Raw genomic sequence first — 25,903 nt, forward strand, 5'->3', positions numbered from 1 at the left:
CAGGAACCCCCACAATTCCCCTCTCTGGCAATGACATTCTCCAGGCACCACCCCCAGTGTCCGCAGACAAGGCTCCAGACAGCCCACTCCCCCTGTCTCCCCCCCTGTGTCACCGCGTGGTTCCCCAGAGCCACGGACTGTATAACCTTCCCGCTCCTTGTCCCCCATATCCCTGCCTTCATCCCCTGGTCCCAGAGGTGCACTCTGCGACCATCACGGCCACGCAGGCAAAGGAGACCTCCGGGTCGCTTCAGAGACTTGTTTGCTTTGTTCCGCTCGGGACGAGGGATTTTGTTGGTGGGGGGGCTGAGTAGCGACCCGCACAACGCTGCAGACATGTTGATGTGTTATGTGTTAGCGGTAGGAGGTGTGTTGTACTGACCAGTACCCAGTGTTCGCGGGTCCGACATGTCAATCAACCTCTGCTATCTGCCAATCACGGGAATGCCTGGAATGTTCTGATGCCGGCATCCTGGTGGTTGTGCGGGAGTGGCGTGGAGGGGGTTGGGCAGGGATGGAGCATTGAAGTTAAGACCAGGTCAGCCTTTGTTCTCTCTCTCTTACGTCTGGTTCTACACAAGAGAAGGTCACGATTGGCTTGTGGTTATCTGTCATCTATTTGGCGTGTGCTACGGCCCAAACAGTAGCCTGTGTAAAGTTGGTATTAATAATACCGTCAATTCGCAACCAAAGCCTCTGTCTGGACAATTGTTCATTTATGATCTAGTCAGGTCATTTACAGAAACCATAATAACATTTCTATAAATTGTATTAATAGATAATGATTTAATATTTCCGTACCATATAGTATGTATATGTCTTTCATTATGCATGCAGACATCTGACAGTATACGACAATTATAAAACGTGATAACCGAATATTTATCAGTGAAGACTGTTAGTTCTTTACCCACCAGCGGTTAAGAGATGCTAGGACAATAACCGAAAGATCGCTGTTTGAATCCCCGAGCTGACCAGGTGAAAACTGTAGATGTGCCCTTGAGCAAGGCACTACCATAATTGCTCCTGTAAATCTGCTAAATGACTAATGTATTAATAATTGACTGGAACTCTCTGCTACAACTGTTGCTCCAGCAGACACAACAGAGACCCACTCCCTAATGTAATCTGCAACATTGCTTGTCTGAATTAATGTACCATGAATACATAACTAAATTATATAATTGGTGTAGATCAATTTATCTACTGATAAAATACTACTATAATAAAAGATTTTCGATCTGCTTATCGATTCAATAAACAAAGTAGATTAGAACCTACATTTCCTTTGAGGCAGATTGTTTGGTGCCTAATCCAAGGGGTCCTGTACCGCACAAGGAAATCATTTTTACTTATTAACACAAGTCAGATGTTTATTTTGAGAGAAATCGAAGGTAATAATTTGGTTTTAGACTATATTCTATAATGAACGATATGCAATTATTACTAATATATGTTGACACTTATTTTTGGTTTATGCAGACGATTGACATCGACGATCTTATTGCTCGCGGGCTACCAAGGCGTTTGTTTACCTCTCGAGTCGAGACTCAAGCCGAAGCGGCCTAACAACAGTTAGCTAGCTAACGCGTTAGCAACGTAACTTTGGCTTAATGTGTGCCGTTTTGTCAACACTGGTGGTAACATTTTCACTTTATTTCATTGTTATAAAATAATTGCACATAGTAGTCGTACAAATGCTAATTTACGACGAACGGTTCTTACCTAACCGTTGTGTGTTCAGCAAGTTAGCATAGCATGAACTAGGCTATCTATACGTGCGTCGTAGGGAAGACAATGTCAACATAGCTAACGTTACCTAAACTGCACGATCACAACTGCAATTTAAGAGTAAAAAGACTCATAACGCACGTTGATAAACATGTAATTGGCGTGTAGTCAACTTGGAGGTTTTATGCATTTTATGACGTTACCTAGATATGGTAGTTGGCGGAGATTATAAAAAATAACTAGCTAGCTAACGTTAACTGTTGAAATAATCGATCACTGACATTTAATCTTGTGACGCTTTCACCAACGGCTGGCTAAAACTTTTAGCAATTCGGCCAGTCACAAATCAAATCAAAGTTTGTCACGTGCGCCGAATACAACAGGTGTAGACTTTACAGTTTAATGCTTACTTACAGGCTCTAACCAACAGTGCTAGTACTGTTATATCGACATTTTGTGATACATGTGTAGCTAGCAATGTGAATTAGCCAATGATCTGATCAGCGAATATTAACGTTAAATCAAAGTTGATATTTTTTTTATTTAGATAAATAAAACATGAGTTTGCGCACACCCAGAATAATAGTTTGTGTGGATGTGCTGACTAACAGCGATTAAACTATCAAAAAAAAGACAGTCGTAAACGCCCAGCAGTTTAATGGGTATTTACCAACGTTTCGGCGTCACTGTGCCATCTTCAGGGTAATATTATGACTACTTGAACCGGGTTATGTAGACAAACAGTGCAATTAGTGTAACCAATGACAATAGTAAGGGGTGTGTCATAATGATTAAGATAATTAAAATTAATTAGTGAAACTGTTAAGAAATAGTATATGGAATATTAAATATATTACGCTTTTATCATATAGAAACATAATGGAATATTGTACATCATATTAGCATGAACATACAATATTGTTTCATTCAATTTCACATAATTTTGTATTTAATTTCATTTTTATTACATGTAATCATTTGGTTCAACCTTAATATATAATGAGCATCATCAACAGGGGGAACATATTAGGTGAACGCTAATAAGCTGTAAAAATTTTTTTTCTATTTTTTCTTTACAATGACTGCCTAGGAACAGTGGGTTAACTTCCTTGTTCAGGGGCAGAACAGCATATTTTTACCTTGTCAGCTCGGGGATTCGATCTAGCAACCTTTCGGTTACTGGCCCAACGCTCTAACCACTAGGCTACCAAGCGCCCAACGTTATTAACTAGGCTTGCCTAGCACGGATATATGTAACACTGCTAATGTGAATGATTCAACTTTGTTTTTCTAGAATGCTTGCTGAGGGCAAGAGATCATTAAACATGGATGAGAAAGAGGTGAGCTCCTTTAGTAACAAGGAGAAAGACAGAGAGGGTGATAGACGGCCCGCCTCCTCCCGGGATAAAGTGAAGGATGAGTCAAAGATGAGTGGCAAGAAAGATATCGGTAAGGCCGCAGAGGAAAAGAGGAGGAGACTTGAGGAGGACAAAAGAAAGAAGGAAGAAAAGGAGCGGAAACGGAAAGAGGAGGAGAAACAGAAGGCAGAGGAGGAGCAGAGGAAGAAGGAGGAAGAGGAGAAGAAGCAGCAGGAGGAGGAGGAGAGGAAAGTTCAGGAGGAGGAGGCCAAGAGACAGCGTGAAGAGGAGGCAGCTCAACTCAAGTAAGAGCTCAGGGGAGGAACCACCATAATAATATATCTACTGTAGGTGCTCTCAACATCGTAAACTTTGTGTACGGTTAGTATTTGTGAACTCAGATAATTGCTAACTTGATTCTCCATCTTTCTTCCCACTCCAGGGAGAAGGAGGAGGGTCACCAGCTCCACCAGGAGGCCTGGGAGCGCCACCAGTGCCGGAAGGAGCTGCGCATCCGCAACCAGAACGCCCACGAGGGCCGTCCCGAGGAGACCTTCTTTAGCCGCCTTGACTCCAGCTTGAAGAAGAACACGGCCTTTGTCAAGAAGCTGCGCACGCTCACTGAGCAGCAGCGCGAAGCCCTTTCCAATGACTTCGGCTCGCTCAACCTCAGCAAGTACATCGGCGAGGCGGTGGGCTCGGTGGTGGAGGCCAAGCTGAAGATCTCTGATGTGGGCTGCGCCGTGCACCTGTGCTCCCTCTTTCACCAGCGCTACGCTGAATTCGCCCCACTGCTCCTCCAGGCCTGGAAGAGGCACTTTGAGGCGCGCAAGGAGGAGAAGGCGCCCAACGTGAGCAAGCTGCGCACCGACCTGCGCTTCATCGCAGAGCTTACCATCGTGGGCCTGTTTACGGACAAGGAGGGCCTTTCGCTCATCTACGAGCAGCTGAAGAGCATCATCGGGACAGACCGCGAGACACACACGCATGTGTCGGTGGTCATCAGCTTCTGTAAGCACTGCGGGGACGACATCGCGGGCCTGGTGCCTCGCAAAGTGAAGGCTGCACGGGAGAAATTTGACCTGGCCTTCCCTCCCAGTGAGATCATCAACACGGAGAAGCAGCAGCCCTTCCAGAACCTTCTGAGGGAGTACTTCACCTCGCTCACCAAGCACCTGAAGAAGGACCACCGCGAGTTGCAGAACATCGAGAGGCAGAACAGGTGATGGGGCCTAGGCTTCCTGGAGAATTTTTTTAAACATGACCCATCTCACAACTTCTCCTGTACTATTGATTTCAGTGTATACTCCTGCCACAGTACATGACGCATAGCCATTTTGAGTAACATGCTAAATGTCTTTTAGTGTACATACTGACACCTCCATGTTTTTTCTTCCTCCAGGCGTATCCTCCACTCCAAAGGGGAGCTGAGTGAGGACAGACACAAGCAGTATGAGGAGTTTGCTACGTCCTACCAGAAGTTGCTGGCTAACACCCAGTCTCTGGCTGACTTTCTGGATGAGAACATGCCAGAACTTCCACTGGACAAGACTGTGCAGGAAGGTAAAGAGTAACAACCCTTGTATACTGTTTATTACCTTGTTATAGGAACAATATAAAGACTGTGCATTTTGTTGTAATTTTGGGTGATTTTTGTTATAAAGCCACATTGTTATCATGTTTTATTGCTGTTGGTTATATGTAGCCTACAGTCTTTGGTGTCTGTGTGTATCTAACCGTTCCTCTCCTCTCTGTGTGATAGAGCACGGCCCTGGCATTGACATCTTCACCCCTGGGAAGCCCGGGGAGTATGACCTGGAGGGGGGCATCTGGGAGGACGAGGATGCCAGGAACTTCTACGAGAACATGGTGGACCTGAAGGCCTTCGTCCCCGCCATCCTGTTCAAAGATAACGAGAAGGGCAAGGACAAAGAGGAGGCTGCTGGTAAAGGTACAGCCGCATACACACTTGCACGCATGCACACACACACAGACTCACACTGTCTGAATGACCCTTCTCTTGTTGCTGTATCCTTTCCTCAGAGGCTAAAGATGCTGCGGCCACCACAGAGGAGTTGGAGTTGGAGCTCGAGGCTCTAGACATCGCTGATGACCCTCTGGAGCTGGATGGACCTGATGAGGCAGAGAACGAGGCAGAGCTTGCCAAAAAACTGTTGGACGAGCAAGGTAAAGATGAAGGTATTCTCTACCCACCAGCCTGCCAGCCACCAAGCAGCACACACCACCCAGCGCTTTGCACTGCCAGCTTTCCATTTTGACAATTACAACAAGAGGGCGGCAATAATCGAATATCTACAACCTCTGGATAGAGGAGGCGTGTTGGTTATTGACATGGACAGTGTCTTGGTGTTTGTGTGTCTTTTCCAGGGCTCAAGTTAGGGTATGAGAGAGCTCAGGGAAACAGAGCTAGGGCCCACTCATGGGTGCTCAGGGCCAATCAAGTAAACAGAGGTGTGTTGCTGAGCATGTGGAAACCAGACAGTCATTCACAAGGTTTCTAATATTCCACATGTATCAACCCAATTCTTAGGTCTATACCTATGCTATGGCTTTGCTATTTCTGTTTATGTCGCTGAGTGACTCTTTAAGTTCGCTAAGGAGATATTTGGAGCATGACTTTGTTGTATTCATGTTTGACTGTGTCCTCCCTGTTTCTGTGTGAAGAACAAGAGGATGAGGAGGCAAGCACCGGGTCCCACCTGAAGCTCATCGTGGACGCCTTCATCCAGCAGCTTCCCAATTGTGTCAACAGAGACCTCATAGACAAGGCAAGGAGAGAACACAACACACCTTCAGCATACCAGAAGGATGTATTCCATGCTTTACAATTTGAGTTTAGCCACAAAGGCAATGATTCATAGGCAATGTGGTACTAAGTACACAGTTGTGCAGTGAATTAGTCTGACTTTGTGTGTGTTTGTTCACAGGCTGCCATGGATTTCTGCATGAACATGAACACCAAGTCAAACAGGAGGAAGCTGGTCCGGGCTCTCTTCACCGTTCCCAGACAAAGGTACCAGACTCACTATAAAGCAGATAGTTAATTTGAAAGGATTTGATCAGGAAGCTGGTGCAGACTCTCTTCGCCGTTCCCTGACAAAGCACACGCGCACACACACACACACGCAGATAGTTCATTTGGAAGGATTTGATCATGGATTGATTTGTGTGGGAACGTTTTTTGTTGTTGTCCCTTTTACCCACTAGGTGGTGCGGTTGCTCATTTAATTTGAAATGGCATAAAGGAAGTCAATGGTACTTATACCATTGTAAAGCTCATGGTTGAGTTGTGTTCTTCCAGGTTGGATCTGCTGCCCTTTTACTCCCGTCTGGTGGCCACCCTTCACCCCTGCATGTCAGATGTGGCCGATGACCTGTGCTCCATACTCAAAGGAGACTTCAGGTTCCATGTAGGTCCCAAGACTTTACAACAACTATTAACACCTTCGTCTTTGTTGTGTCTTTCATACAGAACCACTGTCTCATTAAAATAGAACCTATACTGAAGGAAACAAACAGTTTTGAAGGAGATTTCAATACAGAATGCTTGCTGTGTTTCCTTGTAGATCCGGAAGAAGGACCAGATCAACATCGAAACAAAAAATAAAACTGTAAGGTTTATCGGGGAGCTGGCAAAGTTCAAGCTGTTCTCTAAAACGGACACTCTGCATTGTCTGAAGGTAGGGGATGCTTCTCTTTCACCAGGAAGCTGTGCTATCATTAGCTAGGTTTCCATCCAATTGGCGACAGATTTTCTTACAACTTTTCTAAAATCTGCAAAAAAAAACAATTTTCAAATATTCCCACAAGAGGTGTGTTTCCATCAAACTGATAAAATGCTGTGTGTGATTTTTTTAAATTAAGATTTTTTGGCCTTCGTTTTTCATGTACTAAATAAAAAGCAGAAGTTCAATGTTTCCATTTCATTTTTAACTCTACCAATGGTTTTGTCACCAAAACTGTTGCGATAAATAGGTAACTTGCCAAATCTGGTTTTGGCACATGCTCTCTAGACAACAGTTCGCTGATAAAGTGGACAGGGTAGGTTATAACTTATATGATGAGATATGGATAAGAGCAATATCATTTGTATTTGATAATTGGCAGCCTTGCATCAATCATCATGTCACTAGCATTCAAATGACACCTTCAAAGCTCATCACCGTCCATCACTTAACCACCATGAAGTTCATCAGAACTTATTTCATCTGCCTATAAACTCTTAATACTTTTCCATGCCGTAGTGGTAGTACAACTTCATATCAAGCATTCCTCGTGACTCCAAGTTTACATCAACATGATGGTTTTATTATATCAATATTTGCGCATAAAGGAGTTTTCACATAATTCATTTTACCGACACAAAATGATCCCACCATGTCGAACGAACAAATTGTTTGTCGACATTTATGAAATTGTACTGACACTTCCTGTTTCCAACACTTGACACTTTCCTGTGTGTGTTGCTCTACAGATGCTGCTGTCAGACTTCTCCCACCACCACATAGAGATGGCCTGCACCCTGCTGGAGACCAGTGGACGCTTCCTCTTCAGATCCCCCGACTCCCACCTCCGGACCAGCGTCCTTCTGGTACAAACACACACACGCACACACGGCAATGCACGCACGTACGTATACAGCACAGGAGGTTGGCGAACCTTAATTAGGGAAAACGAGCTCGTGGTAATGACTGGAGCGGAATCAGTGGAATTTGTTTCAAAAAGATTGAACACATGGTTTCCAGGTGTTTTATGCCGTTCCATTTGCTCCGTTCCGGCTATTATTAGGAGCCGTTCTCCCCTCAGCACTAATGTACCACTAATGTACAAGCACACACACCTATCAAACACTGTACTGGAATTCCCCAAAGGTTTTGGAGTGCATCCAAAGTCCCGGGGAGAGACCTGTCTTGGCCTTCCTAACTGGTGCCGAAATCCAGGGTTCAATCTGATTCATAAAGCGCTATTAATCCAGCTTTAATGTGCCTAAATTGCATTTGGACGAGGTTATTCATGTCGCGTGCACAGCTGCCATATTTTCTAGGTTACGTTTAGCAAGATAATAAGATAACACACCTTCTTGAGAGCTTTTAGTTGGGTTCTATATTGAATGGCTCACTTGTTTTTGTATACTTGCGTGTCTCAGGAGCAAATGATGCGTAAGAAGCAGGCACAGCACCTGGATGCTCGCTACGTGACCATGGTGGAGAATGCCTACTACTACTGCAACCCCCCGCCCATGGAGAAGACTGTCAGGAAGAAGAGGCCCCCGCTGCAGGAGTACATCCGCAAACTGCTCTACAAGGACCTCTCCAAGGTCACCACGGAGAAGGTATGAAGATTTTACATTTGAGTCATTTAGCAGACGCTCGTATCCAGAGCAACTTACTGTTAGTGCATTCATCTTAAGATACAGTGAGCTCCAAAAGTATTGGGACAGTGACACGTTTGTTTGTTGTTTTGCCTTGGTACTCCAGCACTTTGCAGTTTAAATTATACTATGAGGTTAAAGTGCAGACTGTCAGCTTTAATTTGAAGGTATTTTTTATCCATATCGGGTGAACCGTTTATGAAATTACATACATTTTTTTACATACATTTTTGTCCTTAGTTCCGGCATTTTAGGGGACCAAAGGTATTGGGTCAAATTCACTTATGTGTATTAAAATAGTAAAACGTATTTGGTCACATATTCCGAGCACGCAAAGACTTTACAAACTTGTTGGATGCATCTGCTGTGTTTCAGATAATTTTGTGCCCAATAGAATGAATGGTACATAATGTATTGTAAATATGAATAGAATGTGTTTCTAAACACTTCTATATTAATGTGGATGCTACATTGATGCTACGGATAATCCTGAATGAATCGTTATGAGTGAGAAAGTTGGAAGCACAAATGTCATAACCCCCATGACATGCTAACCTCTCACGATTACAGTAACAGTGGAGGTTGGTATTTTTTGGGGGGTGGTATCATATTTAGGCCTCTGTAACTTTCACTGGAATGGTTCGACACCTTGTAGAGTCCATGCCTTGACAAATTGAGGCTGTTTTGAAGGCTAAAGGGGAGCATCTCAATATTAGGAAGGTTTTACTAATATTTTGTACACTCATGCTACACACACATCACAGCTGCTGCGACCAGACTCTTATTATACTGCTCTATTTATACCCTTGCGCCCCATCCTCCCCTTCCCCAGTACAAATGTAAATATTGAACTATAAATTGTGCCTTCCTGTATTATACTTATGCTAAAATGTCTTATTCTATTCTACTGCCATTTACTTTATGTTTGTATTCTTATCTTTTATTATTTCTTATTGTTGTTGCATTGTCGAGAAGGAACCTGCAAGTAAGCATTTAGTTGGACGGTGTATACCATGTGTATCCCGTACATATACGACTAATTCAACTTGAAGTCAGTAAGGGGGAAAAAAGTCACGTGCAAGTGTTAGTTCACGAAAGGCTTTACATTTTATTTTTATGGTGCCTCATTTATACAGTCACTGGCTTATGCATATTCATCAAAACACTATAGAGAGATTTGAGGGGGGGAAAGGGTCATGACCCCCCCCCCCCCCCCCCCAGATTATTCTGTAATTTCTTTAACATACCAAAAATCTAAACCACAACAGAAGTATCAAACACCTGCCGATTATCATCTTTCCTCTCCCTTCTCGTTCTCCGCTTCCTTGTCTCCCTCCTCTTCATCCCCTTCTCTCCTCCCTCCCCTACCCAAGGTGTTGAGGCAGATGCGTAAACTCCCCTGGCAGGACCCAGAGTCTAAAGGCTACCTGATCTGTTGCATGGTCAACATCTGGAACATCAAGTACAACAGCATCCACTGTGTGGCCAACCTGCTGGCCGGCCTTGTGGCCTACCAGGAGGATGTGGGCATCCACGTGGTGGATGGGGTCCTGGAGGACATCCGCCTGGGAATGGAGGTGAGCACCATGGGAGGGGGAGGGCAAGGCAAGCCCAGGGTGGTGAGCTGTTTCTGGGATTGGAGGTGAGGATGAGGGAGGAGGAGCTGGTTGGAGTCAGGCCCAGATTCAAGAGTTCATTCCTGGATGTAAGGGCCATGTGAAGAGCCCTAGCAGGAGAGATTGATGGTATGTTTTTTTATGACTTGAATGAGGGATTGTTGAGGCTACGTGTTGTATACCATGTGAACAGGCTGTCGAACTGCATGTTTCTGGTTCAGATATGTGGTTTGCGTGACACACAGTAACAAATTGAGTGATACATCTGAGGTTCATGTGGGTAAAATCTTCCAGGGGACTTCATATTTATGGTGTTTCTGAGCACAGATGCACTCAACTTCAACACCTCTCTGCCATTCCATCTCACCTGCTTTCTCTCTCCCTTTCTCCCCCATCTCTCCCTTTCCTCTCCATGTCTATCCATCTCACCCCCTTTTCTCCTCTATCTCCCTTTCTCTCCCCCCCCATCGTCGCTCCTTCTCCCCTCTCCTTTGCAGGTGAACCAGCCCAAGTTCAACCAGCGTCGGATCAGCAGTGCCAAGTTTCTGGGGGAGCTCTACAACTACCGCATGGTGGAGTCAGCGGTCATCTTCCGCACCCTCTTCTCCTTCATCTCGTTCGGGGTGAACCCGGACGGCAGCCCCAGCCCCCTGGACCCCCCCGAGCACCTGTTCCGCATCCGCATGGTCTGCACCCTGCTTGACACCTGCGGACAGTACTTTGACCGCGGCTCCAGCAAGAGGAAGCTGGACTGCTTCCTCATCTACTTCCAGGTCAGTCGGTATGAACGTTTAACCTCCCCTTCTTTCACTCCTCTCAGCCTCTCTCTCTCTCTCGCCTGAATGGTTTTGATACTGTTGTGACATAATGTCAATTACATTCATTCCTTACAAGACTGTCCCTAAATTCGGATGTGTTGTTGTCTGTCCTCTCCAGAGGTATATCTGGTGGAAGAAGAGTGTGGAGGTGTGGAGTGCGGAGCACCAGTTCCCCATCGACATTGACTACATGATCAGTGACACCCTGGAGCTCCTCCGGCCCAAGATGAAGCTCTGCATCTCCCTGGAAGACTCCACACGACAGGTCACCGAGTTGGAGAGGGAGTTCCTCGTTAAACTGGGTAAGAGACAGAGAGAAAGAGATTGACACACACACACACACACAGGAATGTATGCATAAGGGCACACGCACACGCACACCACAAGAGTTGTGTAAGATATTTTTCTCATTTGTGCGCCCCCCCTGTGTTGTGTGTGTGTGTGTGTGTGTGTGTGTGTGTGTGTGTGTGTGTGTGTGTGTGTGTGTGTGTGTGTGTGTGTGTGTGTGTGTGTGTGTGTGTGTGTGTGTGTGTGTGCCTGCAGGCCTCGGAAATGTGTTGCTGTAGCAGCTAGCTCCTCAGGTTGGCCCACTCCTGCTCTCTGTCCTCCCTGCTGAGCAACATTCCCCCGTGTGTAGGAGGCTGCTTCAGCTCCTGCCACTCTCTGTCTTGTCAGACAGGTCAAATTCCCTCATAGTAACACACATACCTGGCCCTTTCACACACATACCACAAACACACAGCAGTCAGACCTGCCTGCACTGTAGACTGCCACTTAAAGCGCACACTCTTAAGTCTGCACAAACAAAAACATATTTACTCAAGTAAGTGTTCACTTCAGGGTTAAAGGGGAATATTAATAAATACCTGAGTGACATCCCAATGACACGATATGTCAATATATTGTCAAATATAACGTTGCCCTATTGCACCTGCTGTTCTAAAGTGGCACAATACTGAAAGTGTTTCTTTAGGTGAAACTATCTGATGGGGAGGAAAGTAAAGAGATGCACAGATATAGAGAAACAATCAAGAGACAGACAGGATGTAGATAATGAAATACCCTGTGGGACACAGAGGAGGAAGCAGGAAGCATTCATTTAGCAGGTGTAATGCATTCTGAGTCACAGAACAAGTAGTCCGCTGTATTAACCCAGGCACAGAACATTGTTTCAAGGTGTTGACGTGGAATGCGAGAGAACGCTTTTGAAAAACCTGTGCGTGTCTGTCCGTCTGTACTGTGAGTGTTCTGAGTGATTGATGAGGGTGATGTAAGCCACATGCTGTACAGTGGCCTCATTGTTTCGCCATTCATCCTTTAACCAAGATAAGGCAACGGAGGCCTTCCTCTGCTGAACCCTCCCTTAACGAAGTTCTACTGCTTAGTAGCGTCTCTTAACTATACATCTATCTGCTCCTCTACTGCTCTCTGCTCATCAGGCTTCTGAAGTTATATTCATGGTCTCTCCAAGCTATGTGTTGAAGCACCTGTTTAGTTTCACAATGAATGTCGCTATGACTTGTATTTCTTGCAATGACTTGACTCTCCTGCAGTTCCAGCCCAACAAAGTGTTATGTTTCTAAATGGGCTTGTTGTTTGCGTTCGTCTGTCCTCACTCCTGGACATAGTTCAAGGAGTTTAGGATATAATCTGTGGTAAATGTCTATGCTTTGTGTCTGATTTGATTTCTTATGTAAAGAGCCAGGGAAAAGCCTGTTCAGAGCACGGAGCGATGGCTCACGAGAGGAGCTTTTTTACGAATGATTGTAATCAATGACTATGATGCAAATGGTTTAGCGTTTTCTCTCTCGAAGTCTCTTGCTTCAAGACTTCGCCTTGCAACCTGACGCTGCGCCATTCGAATGAAGGTGTGTGTGTGCGCGTATGTTTGTGTCCTGCAGGACTGGCCATGGATGGACAGAAGGACGGCCGGCCCTCGAGTGCCATGGGGAGTGAAGGCGAGGCTCTAGACGAGGATGATGACGATGACGACGAAGAGGGAGGGGCGGACACAGAGGAACAGTCTGGCAATGAGAGCGAGATGAACGAGCCAGAGGAAGAAGTGATTCTGTCAATCTTTAATTCATCCATTCACTCATTGCATGTCTAAGACACAAGTCTCTCATAATAGGTGGATACTAGATCTCTCACTCGTTCACTCATCTATCATCCATTCATTCATTCATTTGGCCCTCACCCCTAGATTTGTAGGGGGGGGGGTCGCAAACTGAGGACAGAAGCCCAGTCCTAAGCAAGATACTGTATAAGGAAGCGGGTCATCTTGTTGTGCTGCTAGATTGATGTGTTGACTCATCTCTTATCATGCCAGACCGACAACATAGCTCTCCAGGTTTAGTGCTTTGTTTTTCTACCTTACAGAAGCTAGCACACAATCACACCCCCCCATCTAAGAACCTGCTGTGTGTTCCAGGAAGGGTCTGAGAATGAGGAAGAGGAGCGGGAGGAAGAGGAGGAGGAGAACACTGACTATCTGACCGACTCCAACAAGGAGAACGAGACGGACGAGGAGAACAATGTAAGAAGATGGCAAGGAGAGGGAGAGAGGGAGAGAGGTTATTGTGTTGCTGACGGTCTTGTCCTGTAGGAGGTGACCATCCGTGGTGGCGGTCTGAAGCATGTGGCATGTGCTGAGGATGAGGACTTCATCCAGGCTCTGGACAAGATGATGCTGGAGAACTTGCAGGTACAGTATCTCTCCTATTCTCTCTAATCTGTGTGCCACAGTCACTATGTCCGTAGTACTGTACTACTTTTGTACCCGTTTTAATAAACGGGTATTAACAGGAGTTGTGTGTGTGTGTGCGTGCGCGTGTAGCAGCGGAGCGGGGAGGCGGTGAAGGTGCACCAGTTGGACGTGGCCATCCCCCTGCAGCTGAAGAGCCAGCTGAAGAAAGGCCCTGGCGGACCCGTCTGCTCTGGGGAGGGGGACGCAGACATCTCAGACACCATGCAGTTTGTCATGCTCACGCGCAAGGGCAACAAGCAGCAGGTACACACACACACACACACACACACACACACACACACACACACACACACACAACACACACACCATAAAAGCTTGTTGAAGTCTCACTCGCTGTTAGTTCAGTCAGATCCCTCCACAGAATCAGCACTGTTAGACAGACCCAGCGATAATATTGACTCTGAGCTGTGTGTGTGTGTATTTAGGCCCAGTTCGCGGGTGGAATGAATGGTGGTGGGGTAGAGACGACAAGCTCTTTTACTGTTGTAGGTTCAGAGTGTGTACACATTCTCTGTCCAGAAAAATCAAGACGTTAAAGTAAAGCTCACTAAACTCAGTCCACTACACTTCCAGCAACTGCTTTTAAAGGACATTTACCAGATTATAAACACTATGTAAACATTGTGTTTTGACCAATTAACAGTACCGGCTATAGACGTTTTTTGTTGATGTAAAATGAAGCTATATAAATTGCTTAATGCATTATAGATGACGTGTCTCTAAACACACTAACCTCTCCTGTAGTGCGTTTCCTGAGGCGAGGATAAAGCGGTTCAGTGTGTGTCAGTAAGCGTCACAGCTTCTCTCTGTGACGTATCTGGACCTCTCCCTGTCAGACACATTCACTGCATTCCTCTGTCAGCTCCACACCATGGGGGTGGCCCTCCCTCACTTTCTCTGCTGCCTGGGCCTCCGTCCGGGAAACACATTCGAGTTTTAGCACAGCCAGAGAGAAAAAACATCACGGGGCATGTTGTAAAAGGTTGAATAGTGAGCCAGGAGAGCATGTTTCTGCAGTGTGAATACTGAGCACTTGTCCCATTGTCTGCCTACAGCATGAGATGTAACTCTTGCTCCTTCTCAATGCTTCATGTGCCTGTTTGAGCTCTCCTAGCTGTAGTTAAAGTTCTTGAATGTGTCTCTGTTTTGTCTCTTTTGTTTCTAGTTTAAGATCCTGAACGTGCCTTTATCCTCCCACCTGGCTGCCAACCACTTCAACCAGCAGCAGGCAGAGCAGGAGGAGAGGATGAGGATGAAGAAGCTCACTCTGGACATCAACGAGAGACAGGAGCAAGAAGACTACCAAGGTATTAAATAGGGTGTTCCACTCACTCTGCCTAGAGTGGGTGAAAACGCGCTTCGGTGATAAAATGTAACTTCCTTATGTTATAAAATACATTTTACCAAGACAAATATGATTATTCATGTTCTGAATCATTCAGTGTGGTCTTTCTCTAACATATCATTAACTTTATATCCAAAATGTCGGATTTCATAACCTAATGCAGCCGATAAAAAAACAAACAGTCACCACCAGACGGCCTCCGCCCAGTACCCTGCCCTGAACCTTAGTCACTGTTACCGGCTACCACCGGTACTCTACCCTGCACCTTAGAGACTGCTGCCATATGTACATAGTCATTGAACACTGGTCACTTTAATAATGTTTGCATACTGTTTTACCAACTTTATATGTACAGTGCATTCGGAAAGTGTTCAGACCCCTTTACTTTTTCAAAATTTTGTTACGTTACTGCCTTATTCTAAAATTGATGAGGGAAAAAACAATTTAATCCATCTACACACAGTACCCCAAAATGACAAAGCAAAAAAATATATACCACATTTACATAAGTATTCAGACCCTTTACTCAGTACTTTGTTGAAGCACCTTTGGCAGCGATTACAGCCTCGAGTTTTCTTGGGTATGACGCTACAAGCTTGGCACACCTGTATTTGGGGAGTTTCTCCCATTCTTCTCTGCAGATCCTCTCAAGCTCTGTCAGTCGCTGCACAGAGCTATTTTCAGGTCTCTCCAGAGATGTTCGATCAGGTTCAAGTCCGGGCTTTGGCTGGGCCACTCAAGGACATTCAGAGACTTGTCCCGAAGCCACTCCTGCGTTGTCTTGGCTGTGTGCTTAGGGTCGTTTGTCCTGTTGGAAGGTGAACCTTCGCCCCAGTCTGAGGTGCTGAGCACTCTGGAGCAGGTTTTCACCAAGGATCTCTCTGTACTTTGCTCTGTTCTACTTTCCCTCGATCCTGACTAGTCTCCCTGTCCCTGCCGCTGAAAAATATCCCCACAGCATGATGCTGCCACCATCATGCTCCACCGTAGAGATGGTGCAAGGTTTCCTCCAGATGTAACGCTTGGCATTCAGGCCAAAGAGTTCAATCTTGGTTTCATCAGACCATAGAGTCTTATTTCTCATGGTCTGAGAGTTTTTAAGTGCCTTTTGGGAAACTCCAAGTGGGCTGTCATGTGCCTTTTATTGAGGAGTGACTTCCGTCTGGCCACTCTACCATAAAGTCCTGATTGGTGGAGTGCTGCAAAAATGGTTGTTCTTCTGGAAGGTTCTCCCATCTCCACAAAGGAACTCTTGGTCACCTCCCTGACCAAGGCCCTTCTCTCCAGATTGCTCAGTTTGGCCGGGCGGCAAGCTCTAGGAAGAGTCTTGGTGGTCCCAAACTTCTTCCATTTAAGAATGATGGAGGCCACTGTGTTCTTGGGGACCTTCAAGGCTGTACCTATCCCCAGATCTGTGCGTTGACACAATCCTGTCTCGGAGCTCTACGGACAATTCCTTTGACCTCATGGCTTGGTTTTTGCTTTGCCATGCACTGTCAACTGTGGGACCTTATATAGACAGGTGTGTCCAAACTTTTGAATGGCTCTGTATGTGTGTATATATATATATTCTGACATTGCTCGTTCTGATATTTCTTCATCTCTTTACTTTTTACTTTATGCATTATGTGTGTGTTACTGCACTGTTGGAGCTAGAAATACAAGCATTTCGCTGCACCTGCAATAACATCTACAAATCTGTGTACGCGACCAATAAACGTTAATTTGATTTGAATAAGCACCGTGCTCTGTTGACATAGCGACGCAGGTTTCTTGTAGCATCTTTTGAAGATTTGACATTTTGTGGCTGTCGTCTTTAAAGTTGTTTCTGCAGGTCGCAAAAAAAGCTAAATTAGCATGACACGAGCTGAATTAAATGTAAAAGGCTTTGAAAATAATAAACTTGGTATACGCTCAGTGCTCCGTTGACATTTCACAGAGATATGCTTGTTTTTGTGTGAGATCTTCTAACTGAAAAAGCGTATAATATGGCATGCGTATACTAAAATATGAAAATACTGTGTGTCATGTCTCAAAACCGATATCCATCTTACCTCTATTGTTTTATGTACTGCCGATTTCAAAGAAAGATGACGAGTTCAATGGGAAAGTGAGCCTGTCAGGTAGCAGTAGCCTTAATTCTTGCACAGAATCCTCCTAGCTGACGCGATGCAATTGTCCTGACTTTTGCCAACTTTTCTTCTCGCGCCTCCATTGATTTAGTTCTGGCCATCCTACAAGAGTTAAAACTCCAATAAGTTTTGTAACGGATTATGATAGACATGAGGTTTGGAAGAGACATGAGGTTTTCTTAGAGGAGTATCTACACATTTTATTTTATTTTATTTGGATCTCTTTTAGTCCCCATTTGGACTAATATTCCAAGAGTCCTTAAACATTAAAATACAATTTATAATACGAACACATTTTCACATATAACACACTATTACAAACATGCATAATGACGCAATAAATACTCAATCAAAAAAATATTGATTCTTCATCTACTATAGTCCCACAACATTTCTATGTATTATATTTAAATCGTTTTAAAATAATGTTTACATTTATATATTGAAAGTTTTCTAGTTTGCTCAGTTAATTTATTCAATTGCTCTAAATCGAAATGTTCTTTTGCCTATTTCTCTTTCCTGTCTGGATAACGCATAGATGGTGGACAATCTATTCCTAGTATTTACGGAATGTCTGTCTCTTACCAACTGAATACCGTTGTGAATAGAACTTGGCCGTTTTAAATTATGTATATTATGAAATAAAATAAGCATGTTTTTTTCAATTATCTTGTCGATTGATGACCAACCAAGAACACTGCGCATGACTGCAACAGAAGAACCATATCTCCACCTTAAAACAATCCTTGCTGCWTTGTTCTGTGCATTCTGCAGCCTCCTAACTTCACTTGATRATGCATTTCCCCAGACCACWGAACAGTAGTTCACCTGACTCAATTAATGCTTGTGTTATTTGCTGAATAATTTTTCCTGGTAAATATTTAGCTATCCTTCTGATTATGCATGCTGTTTTAATATTTTCTTTTTTACATAGATTAGTTATTTGAGACGACCATGATAAGCAGTTGTCTAGCTGCACTCCCAATAGTTTGGTTTCTGCCACTTCTTCAATTTGTACTCCTCCCATACTTAATTGTATCCCATCCTGTTTTGGCCTTTTCCTAGTTGAACAGACCAACATAACTTTGGTTTGGTTCTTGGTGTTTAAAACAAGTTTGTTTTGGCAAACCCACTCCCTGATATTCTCCAAATCTCCTTGTAAAGCCTGCTGTACCTGTTGAACCGATTGTCTTGCTGCATAAATCATAAATTGTAGTATCATCTGCAAATATAGTAGCTTGAGTTTCAACTAAGGCATTAGGGAAGATCGTTGGTATATATGAAATAAAGAAGTGGCCCAAGGCAGCTGTCCTGCGGTATTCCACAATTTAACACATGAGGGGAAGAAAATGAACCATTGATATAGGTGGACTGTTTCCTGTCAGTTAGATATGACTGTACCCAATTCAATGCTACCTCCTTAAAACCATAATGCATTAATTTTGTCAATTATTTCATGATCCACTAAATCAAATGTTGCACTGAAATGTAAAAATAGTACACCCACAAACTTGCCATTATCCATAGCATTGAGCCACTGGTCAGTCATGTCAACCAATGCAGTGGTAGTGGAATGGTTTTTGCGATAAGCATGCTGATTGGCTGTAATCAGATCATTCTTTTCCATGTACTCCCACATTTTTCTACTCACAATACCCTCCAATATCTTACTGAGTGTAGGGAGTAGGCTAATTGGTCGACTATTGGCGGGAGTAAGGGGTTCTTTGCAGTCTTTCAGAATAGGACACAGTTTTGCATGCTTCCATACATTTGCAAACATCCCCTTTTCCAGTGACCAATTAAATATGTATCACAGTGGAACTGCAATCTGGGGAGCAGCACAGCGAAGCAAAAAATTGTCCATAAGATCATAACCTGTAGATTTACCATCAGGTAATGACTTCAATAGGTTTAACACCTCCTCCACTGACACCGTTTGCAGACTAAAAGAGCAGATCTTGCTGCTCATAATATGATCATCAATCCATTGGACAATAGCTTGTTTGGAAGAATGTATGTTTACATTGTTGCTCAGTAATTTAATTTTCTTCGTAAAAAAAATCTGCAAAATGATTGGCAATATCAACTGGTTTTGTTATTATTCTCCCGTCAACCTCCACACTAGATGGGCATGATGAGATAGATGTACCAAGTAAGCCCTTAACTGTGTTCCATACCTTTTTAGAATCATTTTTACAATCAATAAAAGCATTGTTGTAAAATATATATATATTTTTTGATTCAATTTAACTGCATAATTACGTAATGTTCTATAATTCTGTTCATCAATTTCTAATTTTGACTTGGCTGCTAAGACTTTTGCCATATTTCTTTGAGAAAAAGCCTCACCCAGTTCATCATCAATCCATGGAGATGGACGGGCACCAACTGTACTCTTTCTTATAGGGGCATGATGGTCCATTACCTCAGTGAGCAAATCAATAAAACATTCTGTAGCGTGATTTAAATCATCCTCTAGATAAATCAGCTCTCAGGGTACAGCAGCCAAATCATTTAGAAATAGCTCATGATTAAATGTTTTAAAATTTATTTTGACCACAATCCTAGGGGGTTTCTTTGGAACCTTGGTGTTCATGGTTATGGTCACAATATTATGGTCTGTCCAGCCCACTGGCATTGATCTGGCTTTTAAGCATTGCAATGGTATATTACAGAAAATCAGATCAATGCATGTGTCTGAACGATGACCCAACTTAATTGAAGATCTAGTAGTATCATTAACCATTTGTTTCAAACCACAGTTCTTGGCATATCTCATCAATTTTGTTCTATTCAAATTATAGTGATCCTTCCAATTTATATTAAAATCACCCAAGATAAATACATCTATGTTGCTATCTGTGGCCTGGTCAGACCCAGTGCATAAGTCATCCAGATAGGACACCTTTGAGCTAGGAGGTCTCTACACACATCCTACCAATATGGGTGCCTGGTGAGGTAGATGTACTTGAGCCCATACTGCCTCTATTTGACATACATTAAGGTCATCCCTCCTCTTAAAAGGTATATGATTCTGAATGTACAGTGCTACACCCCCACCATTCCTATTCCTGTCCCTTCTCAGTAGACTATATCCTTGAATGTTAATTTGCCCATCATTTACAGATGCATCTAAATGCGTTTCGGTCAAAGCCAAAATATGAATATTATTTATGTTGACCAAGTTAAAAACCTCATGTATTTTGTTAGGAAGGCTACATACATTAACCTGAGCTATATGCAGCCCTTTCATTATCAAGTGGAGATCAATAGAGCATGTATTCATTATAGTTGAAGTTGTCATGATACACTACAACACACAAACTCAGATTTGAACATTAAATTAAAATAGCCAGGGAGTTACTCTAGAGTCCCGATACAATTGCCCGTTGATATAAAGTTTATCCATCACCATGGAGACTCGTTGATTCAGGTAACGCTTTTCCTTCATGATGGGATATCGTTTTTTTTCTCCTTTCATTGATCTCGGTGGGGAAGTGATCATTCATTCCAAAATCAGTGTTTCTGAGTTCTCTCCCCATGTTCTTCGTCATTTCCTTTTGCTTAAATTTGTCAAAACGTGCAATAATAGCCCGTGGCCTATTTCCAGAGGCCTTACCTATTCTATGGACTCTGGAGAAAGTGGCATTACGCACAACATCAGTGGGCAGTTTTAGTTGAGTTGACATAAAGTCTCGGACCGTTGCTGTTGTCATTCTCCAGGTATCCCTGAGAATATTAGATTGTTCCACATTGATCGACACTGTACGTCAAGCAAGGTTTCTTTAAGTTGTTTGTTCTCTGCACCACCTCCACCTCCAGAGAGTCTACAGTACCTTACAGCGCCGTGTTCTCTCTCCTTAGATCATCAATCTGACGTTGGCTGAATTCTAGACTGGCACATAATGCATTGATGTCCTCTCGTAATATATCCAAGATATCAAGTTTGGCAAGCCTTTCATTGATGGATTTTAACAAGTCAACATCCATATCAGTAAACCTCTCCCCACTCGCCACACTCGCCCTCTTACTAGGGGATGGTTTGGTTCCATCGTTGATACCTATTGGACAACCTGGTTTTGTTTTGTTTTGTTGATTGGGTTGGTGGTCCTTAACAATGCTTGAATCCTCCGAAACCAGCGACATGTTTCTTTTACACATTACTTTACTCGTTTGTCAAAAGATGCATCTTTGATTGGACACCCTTTATTATACAGTACTGATAAGAAGAGGGACAGATGGAGAATGAGGCATGCATTAGGAAAATAAATGGGGAGGGTTTTTTGAGAGATGACGAGAGAAAGCAGCAGGAGTACTACCACAATTCAACATGCCTACATTTTGTTGGTTTGTGTAGCGTTGTTTTAACATTGTTGGTTTGTTTTGCATTTGTTTCTGTAGCGTTGTCTTAAACTCGCTTGGTTTGTGTAGCATTGTGTTAACCTTCTTGGTTTTTGCTATGTAGAAATGATGGCGTCTCTGGCCCAGCGGCCCGCTCCGGCCAACACCAACCGGGAGCGGCGCCCGCGCTACCAACACCCCAAAGGGGCACCCAACGCCGACCTCATCTTCAAGACCGGAGGAAGGTGAGACTCGCTCCTCAACTTACCTACCCACTACACACACACACCACCAGGGCCTGGAATCAACAGCAGACCACCAGCCAAATGCTGGTAGAAAGTCTGAGTGACTGGTGAACTTTCTTTAATGCAGCAGTCACAGTGGCTGGGACAGTGGTGGAATGAAAAGTTTGTTTTGTGTCCTAATCACCACCACACCTAAATACAAGCACACATAGCCTGTATTCACTGCGGGGGGAATAGGGTTGGCATGAGAATGGGATCCTGTCAAAGGACGTGGTGTTAGTCAACTCACTGACTCTCCCTCCTTGTTCTCTGCACCTGAACAGAAAGCAGGAAACAAAGCAGGAGAGAAATGAAAGGCACGAAAAGCGTGACAGACAAGAAAGGCAAGAAAAACACGAGAGAAACAACAGATATGAGGGCCAGGAGGCTAGGGCCAGCCAGCTCAGTCGGACACGCTACTGACAGACTGCATTCTGCACTTAGGCCCTGCTTATGTTAAAACCGGAAAGGGTTCATGTCTCCCAACTGTCAAACAATATTTTGTTTTGAGTATTCTGATCAGATACAGACTTGTCCCCCTTTATTTTTGCACTGTTAAAGAAAATATATCTGTTCTGCTTTGCAGGCACTAAAGTGCATTTTCATATTATTCTTCCTTAAAAGCTGTGAAGATTCCTTTCTATTTTTGGAAATAAAGATTGCCCTAACTTTCTATTTTCATCAGAACAGAAATAGCTTGTGGTTCTTTGTCCTTTCCTCATATTTGTCTTGGAAAAGTGACAAAATAATTCAGAAAGGAGATATTTAGATCCACGTCAACATAACGCATCATATTCATGCCTAACATACATTTGACAGATGCTTACATGATACTGATGGCAAAGTACACAATTATGTTTTTGATGAATAACACAACTTTATTTTGGATTGTCACTCACAATTACATTTTCTCACGAACAGACGCTAGACCATTGCAACCTATGGATGGAAGGAGATGCAGTAATGATGGTACTGAAGGAGTGAATGGGGACGGATATTGGGGCAGGAGGTTGAGGGAAGGATGGGTGGGGAAAAGGTGGTGGATCTTGGATGGATGTTTTGGGGATAAATACTCCAGTGAGTGTTCTGGAAGACAGCTACTACAGTAAAGCCCTGCTCTGTCCCCTAGGAGATGCTGATTGGAGTCTGGCCCGAGGGAGCAAGCAAATGAGAGAGCAAGACAGGGCGAGCGGACCATCGGTCTCGCCTGAGCAGGGAGTGAGTCCGCCAGCCGCCCACTGACGCAAGCGCAGACCCCCACATCTAACCCCGCCGCCGGAGGAAGAGAAGGAGAAAGGGCATCAACGAGGGGTGGGGAAGAGGGGGGCACCCCCTTCACCCAGCTAAGGCGTTCCAGAGAACACCCCTTCCTTTCTGTGCGTCGCCCGGGACGACACCAGCACAGCAGCACAAACACCCACCCCGCCTGCACAAAAGAACGAATCAAAGATGAATGAAAGAACGATCGACCAGCTGACGGACGTATGTACGGACAGACATGGACGCAGACAAACAGACGCACGTACAGCTGGGCTGCAGGAGAAGGGACTACAGTCGTCTTCTCTTCGCTCCCGTGCAGGATGAGGATATGGTGTACAAGGGCTCACAAGAGGAGGAGAATACAAGAGGAGGACAATGGACAGAATGTGTCAAAGAAAAGGGGACGGGTGAGGGTGTAACATCTTTGGAGATGGACTGTGCTTCTCTTACTGGGAACAGATCTGTTGTTCAGTCTTTTTTTTCTCTTCATCTAGCTAAATCACACACTGTTCAAAGGCAGCTAGATGGAGGAGGAGGAGGAGAGGGAGCACAGATGGCGTCACCACTACTAAATGACTCGATAAACAAGGGAACAAGGAGGACAGGAGGATGTACAGAAAGGCGTGGTTGCTTGTGTGAGCAAGGGTTACAGATGTAGGATCTTCATTTGAGTCAGTTTGCTACAGCAGGACAATAATTCTGCAGCAACAGGAAATGTGAATTATTATGATTAACGGACAATTTTTGGTTGATACATTTTTGTAAAGTTGAAATAAAAAACTTCAGAAGCCTTTTTTAACCTCATACACTACAAGTTTTAAAATGTCCTGCATTCATTGCAGGAAAGTAAATTATCATGCAGCAGGGTGATCAAATTAAGATCCTACATCTGTACCATAGAGATGGTTTGCTCCTCCTAACCCTGTTGGAAGTGGAACACCTTGTCACGGTGACGACCCTGACCCCGAGGCGGGTACGAGACCAGTGTTAACTGACCAGCGTTTCATCATCAGAAATAAAAAATTAAATATAAGTGATGAATATAATACATATACTTTATTTTTTCAGCATTTTTGCTTTCTAGATGTTTCCTTTATTTTCATGAAAAATCTATACTTTTTTGGGGTGAAATACAGTTTGTTGTTTTGGAAATTGTGTGATGTATTGTAGTCTTTGACAAATGGATAAGATACTTATCTGTGCCCCTAGCCTCCTGAGTCATACTCAGTGATGATCATTTCTGTTTGATTATTTCTGTCTGTTGAATATATAGACAGATAATCTGTACTGTACTGCATGGGCTTTTCTGCACCAGCTCTGTAAGCCAATTTCTGCCTGTGTTTCAGTAAAAGTATCAGTTTGTGACTCACTCCTCTGGCTTGACTTCTTTACTGTGTCCATGATCTGTGTCCCACCCAGGGTTGGGTAGGTTACTTTCTAAATACAGTTACTAGTCACCTGTCAAATTGTTATCAGTAATGTAACTTTTGGATTACCCAAACTCAGTAACGTAATCTGATTACATTTAGTTACTTTTAGATGTATTTCCCCTTAAGAGGCATTAGAAGAATACAAAAATGTATGTTAACAATTGAACCACATTTATTGCAGGATAAATAAATGTTAACGTTTACATAGGTGGCCTTATAAAGTAAAATGTAACATCCATATGAGTTGGTTATGTAGGCTTCTTCTAACCCATCACTTTCTACTACATATAATAAAACGATTAAATTATATATTTACATTAAAAAACAAAGTCTATCAGAATTCCAGTCATTCCAATAAATGTTATACCCATTAATCTTCAAGAATAGGACTTGGAAATATATAAGTATAGATTAGCCAAGTTGTTTTACCTGAGCATAACCCCAAAACTAAGGACTTATTAGTCAGCCTTACCCTGTTGTTTAGTTTGTTGTCATGGAGGACTGATTGGGCTCTTTGATTCGAGCTAAAAAATAAATAATGTGCTCATGGAATGGCATGCTTTGAGCACTACAGAAAAGTGCTTTACATGTGAAAAAATGAATGCCATATGCTGCATTTGCTATAGACCTATTGTTACACTTTTTGTTGGCGACACTTTGATATCTTGGTAATATGCAGCTGTTTAAAGGGCAAATCCACAGATGACACTGCCTTCTAAGCAGAGTTACAAAGAAAAAGCCATATCTCAGACTGGCCTAGAACTCTGCCTAGAATGCCAGCATCCCGGAGTCGCCTCTTCACTGTTGATGTTGAGATTGGTGTTTTGTGGGTACTATTTAATGAAGCTGCCAGTTGAGGACTTGTGAGGCGTCTGTTTCTCAAACTAGACACTCTAAAGTACTTGTCCTCTTGCTCAGTTGTGCATCGCAACCTCCCACTCTTTCTATTCTGGTTAGAGCCAGTTTGCGCTGTTCTGTGAAGGGAATAGTACACAGCGTCGTATGAGATCTTCAGTTTCTTGCCAATTTCTCGCATGGAACCGCATTCATTTCTCAGAACAAGAATAGACTGACGAGTATCAGAAGAAAGGTCTTTGTTTCTGGCCATTTTGAGCCTGTAATCAAACCCACAAATTCTGATGCTCCAGATACTCAACTAGTCTAAAGAAGGCCAGTTTAATTGCTTCTTTAATCAGAACAACAGTATTCAGCAGTGCTAACATAATTGCAAAATAGTTTTCTAATGATCAATTAGCCTTTTTAAAATGATAAACTTGGATTAGCTAACACAACGTGCCATTGGAACACAGGAGTGATGGTTGCTGATAATGGGCCTCTGTACGCCTATGTAGATATTCCACAAAAAATGAGGGGAGGTACTCAGGCGCAGAAAGTGAGGAAATAAGCATGTTTTGGTCTGTAATTAGAG

General features: G+C 43.6%; 1 protein-coding gene across 6 annotated transcripts; it reads left to right on the plus strand.

Moving 5' to 3' along the window:
* Window positions 1–1,307: 1,307 nt before the first annotated feature.
* Window positions 1,308–23,238, plus strand: LOC111950952 (regulator of nonsense transcripts 2). 6 transcript variants are annotated; one of them, XM_023968916.2, is made up of 23 exons: window positions 1,308–1,394; window positions 3,026–3,394; window positions 3,532–4,311; window positions 4,492–4,652; window positions 4,852–5,040; window positions 5,133–5,288; window positions 5,775–5,878; window positions 6,038–6,123; window positions 6,412–6,520; window positions 6,677–6,790; window positions 7,585–7,701; window positions 8,257–8,442; window positions 9,855–10,058; window positions 10,595–10,870; window positions 11,034–11,217; window positions 12,817–12,977; window positions 13,347–13,451; window positions 13,521–13,619; window positions 13,752–13,925; window positions 14,848–14,989; window positions 21,625–21,745; window positions 22,706–22,753; window positions 22,914–23,238. In XM_023968916.2, the coding sequence occupies exons 2-22, from the start codon at window positions 3,027–3,029 to the stop codon at window positions 22,710–22,712; spliced, it is 3,843 nt and encodes a 1,280-aa protein (XP_023824684.1). In that variant the 5' UTR covers window positions 1,308–1,394; window position 3,026; the 3' UTR covers window positions 22,713–22,753; window positions 22,914–23,238. The 6 variants fall into 6 exon arrangements, with proteins under 6 accessions (XP_023824684.1, XP_023824689.1, XP_023824675.1 ...); XM_023968921.2 differs by having other exon boundaries at window positions 22,917–23,042; XM_023968907.2 differs by lacking the exon at window positions 22,706–22,753 and having other exon boundaries at window positions 22,914–23,029.
* Window positions 23,239–25,903: the final 2,665 nt, after the last annotated feature.

Source organism: Salvelinus sp. IW2-2015, linkage group LG3, assembly GCF_002910315.2.
Source record: "Salvelinus sp. IW2-2015 linkage group LG3, ASM291031v2, whole genome shotgun sequence".
In the NCBI taxonomy this organism is placed as follows: domain Eukaryota; kingdom Metazoa; phylum Chordata; class Actinopteri; order Salmoniformes; family Salmonidae; genus Salvelinus; species Salvelinus sp. IW2-2015.

Bases quoted from the DNA above. Each gene is read 5' to 3' on its own strand.
- LOC111950952 (XM_070434676.1), top strand. From the start codon at position 3,027: ATGCTTGCTGAGGGCAAGAGATCATTAAACATGGATGAGAAAGAGGTG. The intron at 3,395-3,531 runs GTAAGAGCTCAG...TTCCCACTCCAG, and splicing joins GAGGAGGCAGCTCAACTCAA to GGAGAAGGAGGAGGGTCACC. The intron at 10,871-11,033 runs GTCAGTCGGTAT...TGTCCTCTCCAG, and splicing joins GCTTCCTCATCTACTTCCAG to AGGTATATCTGGTGGAAGAA.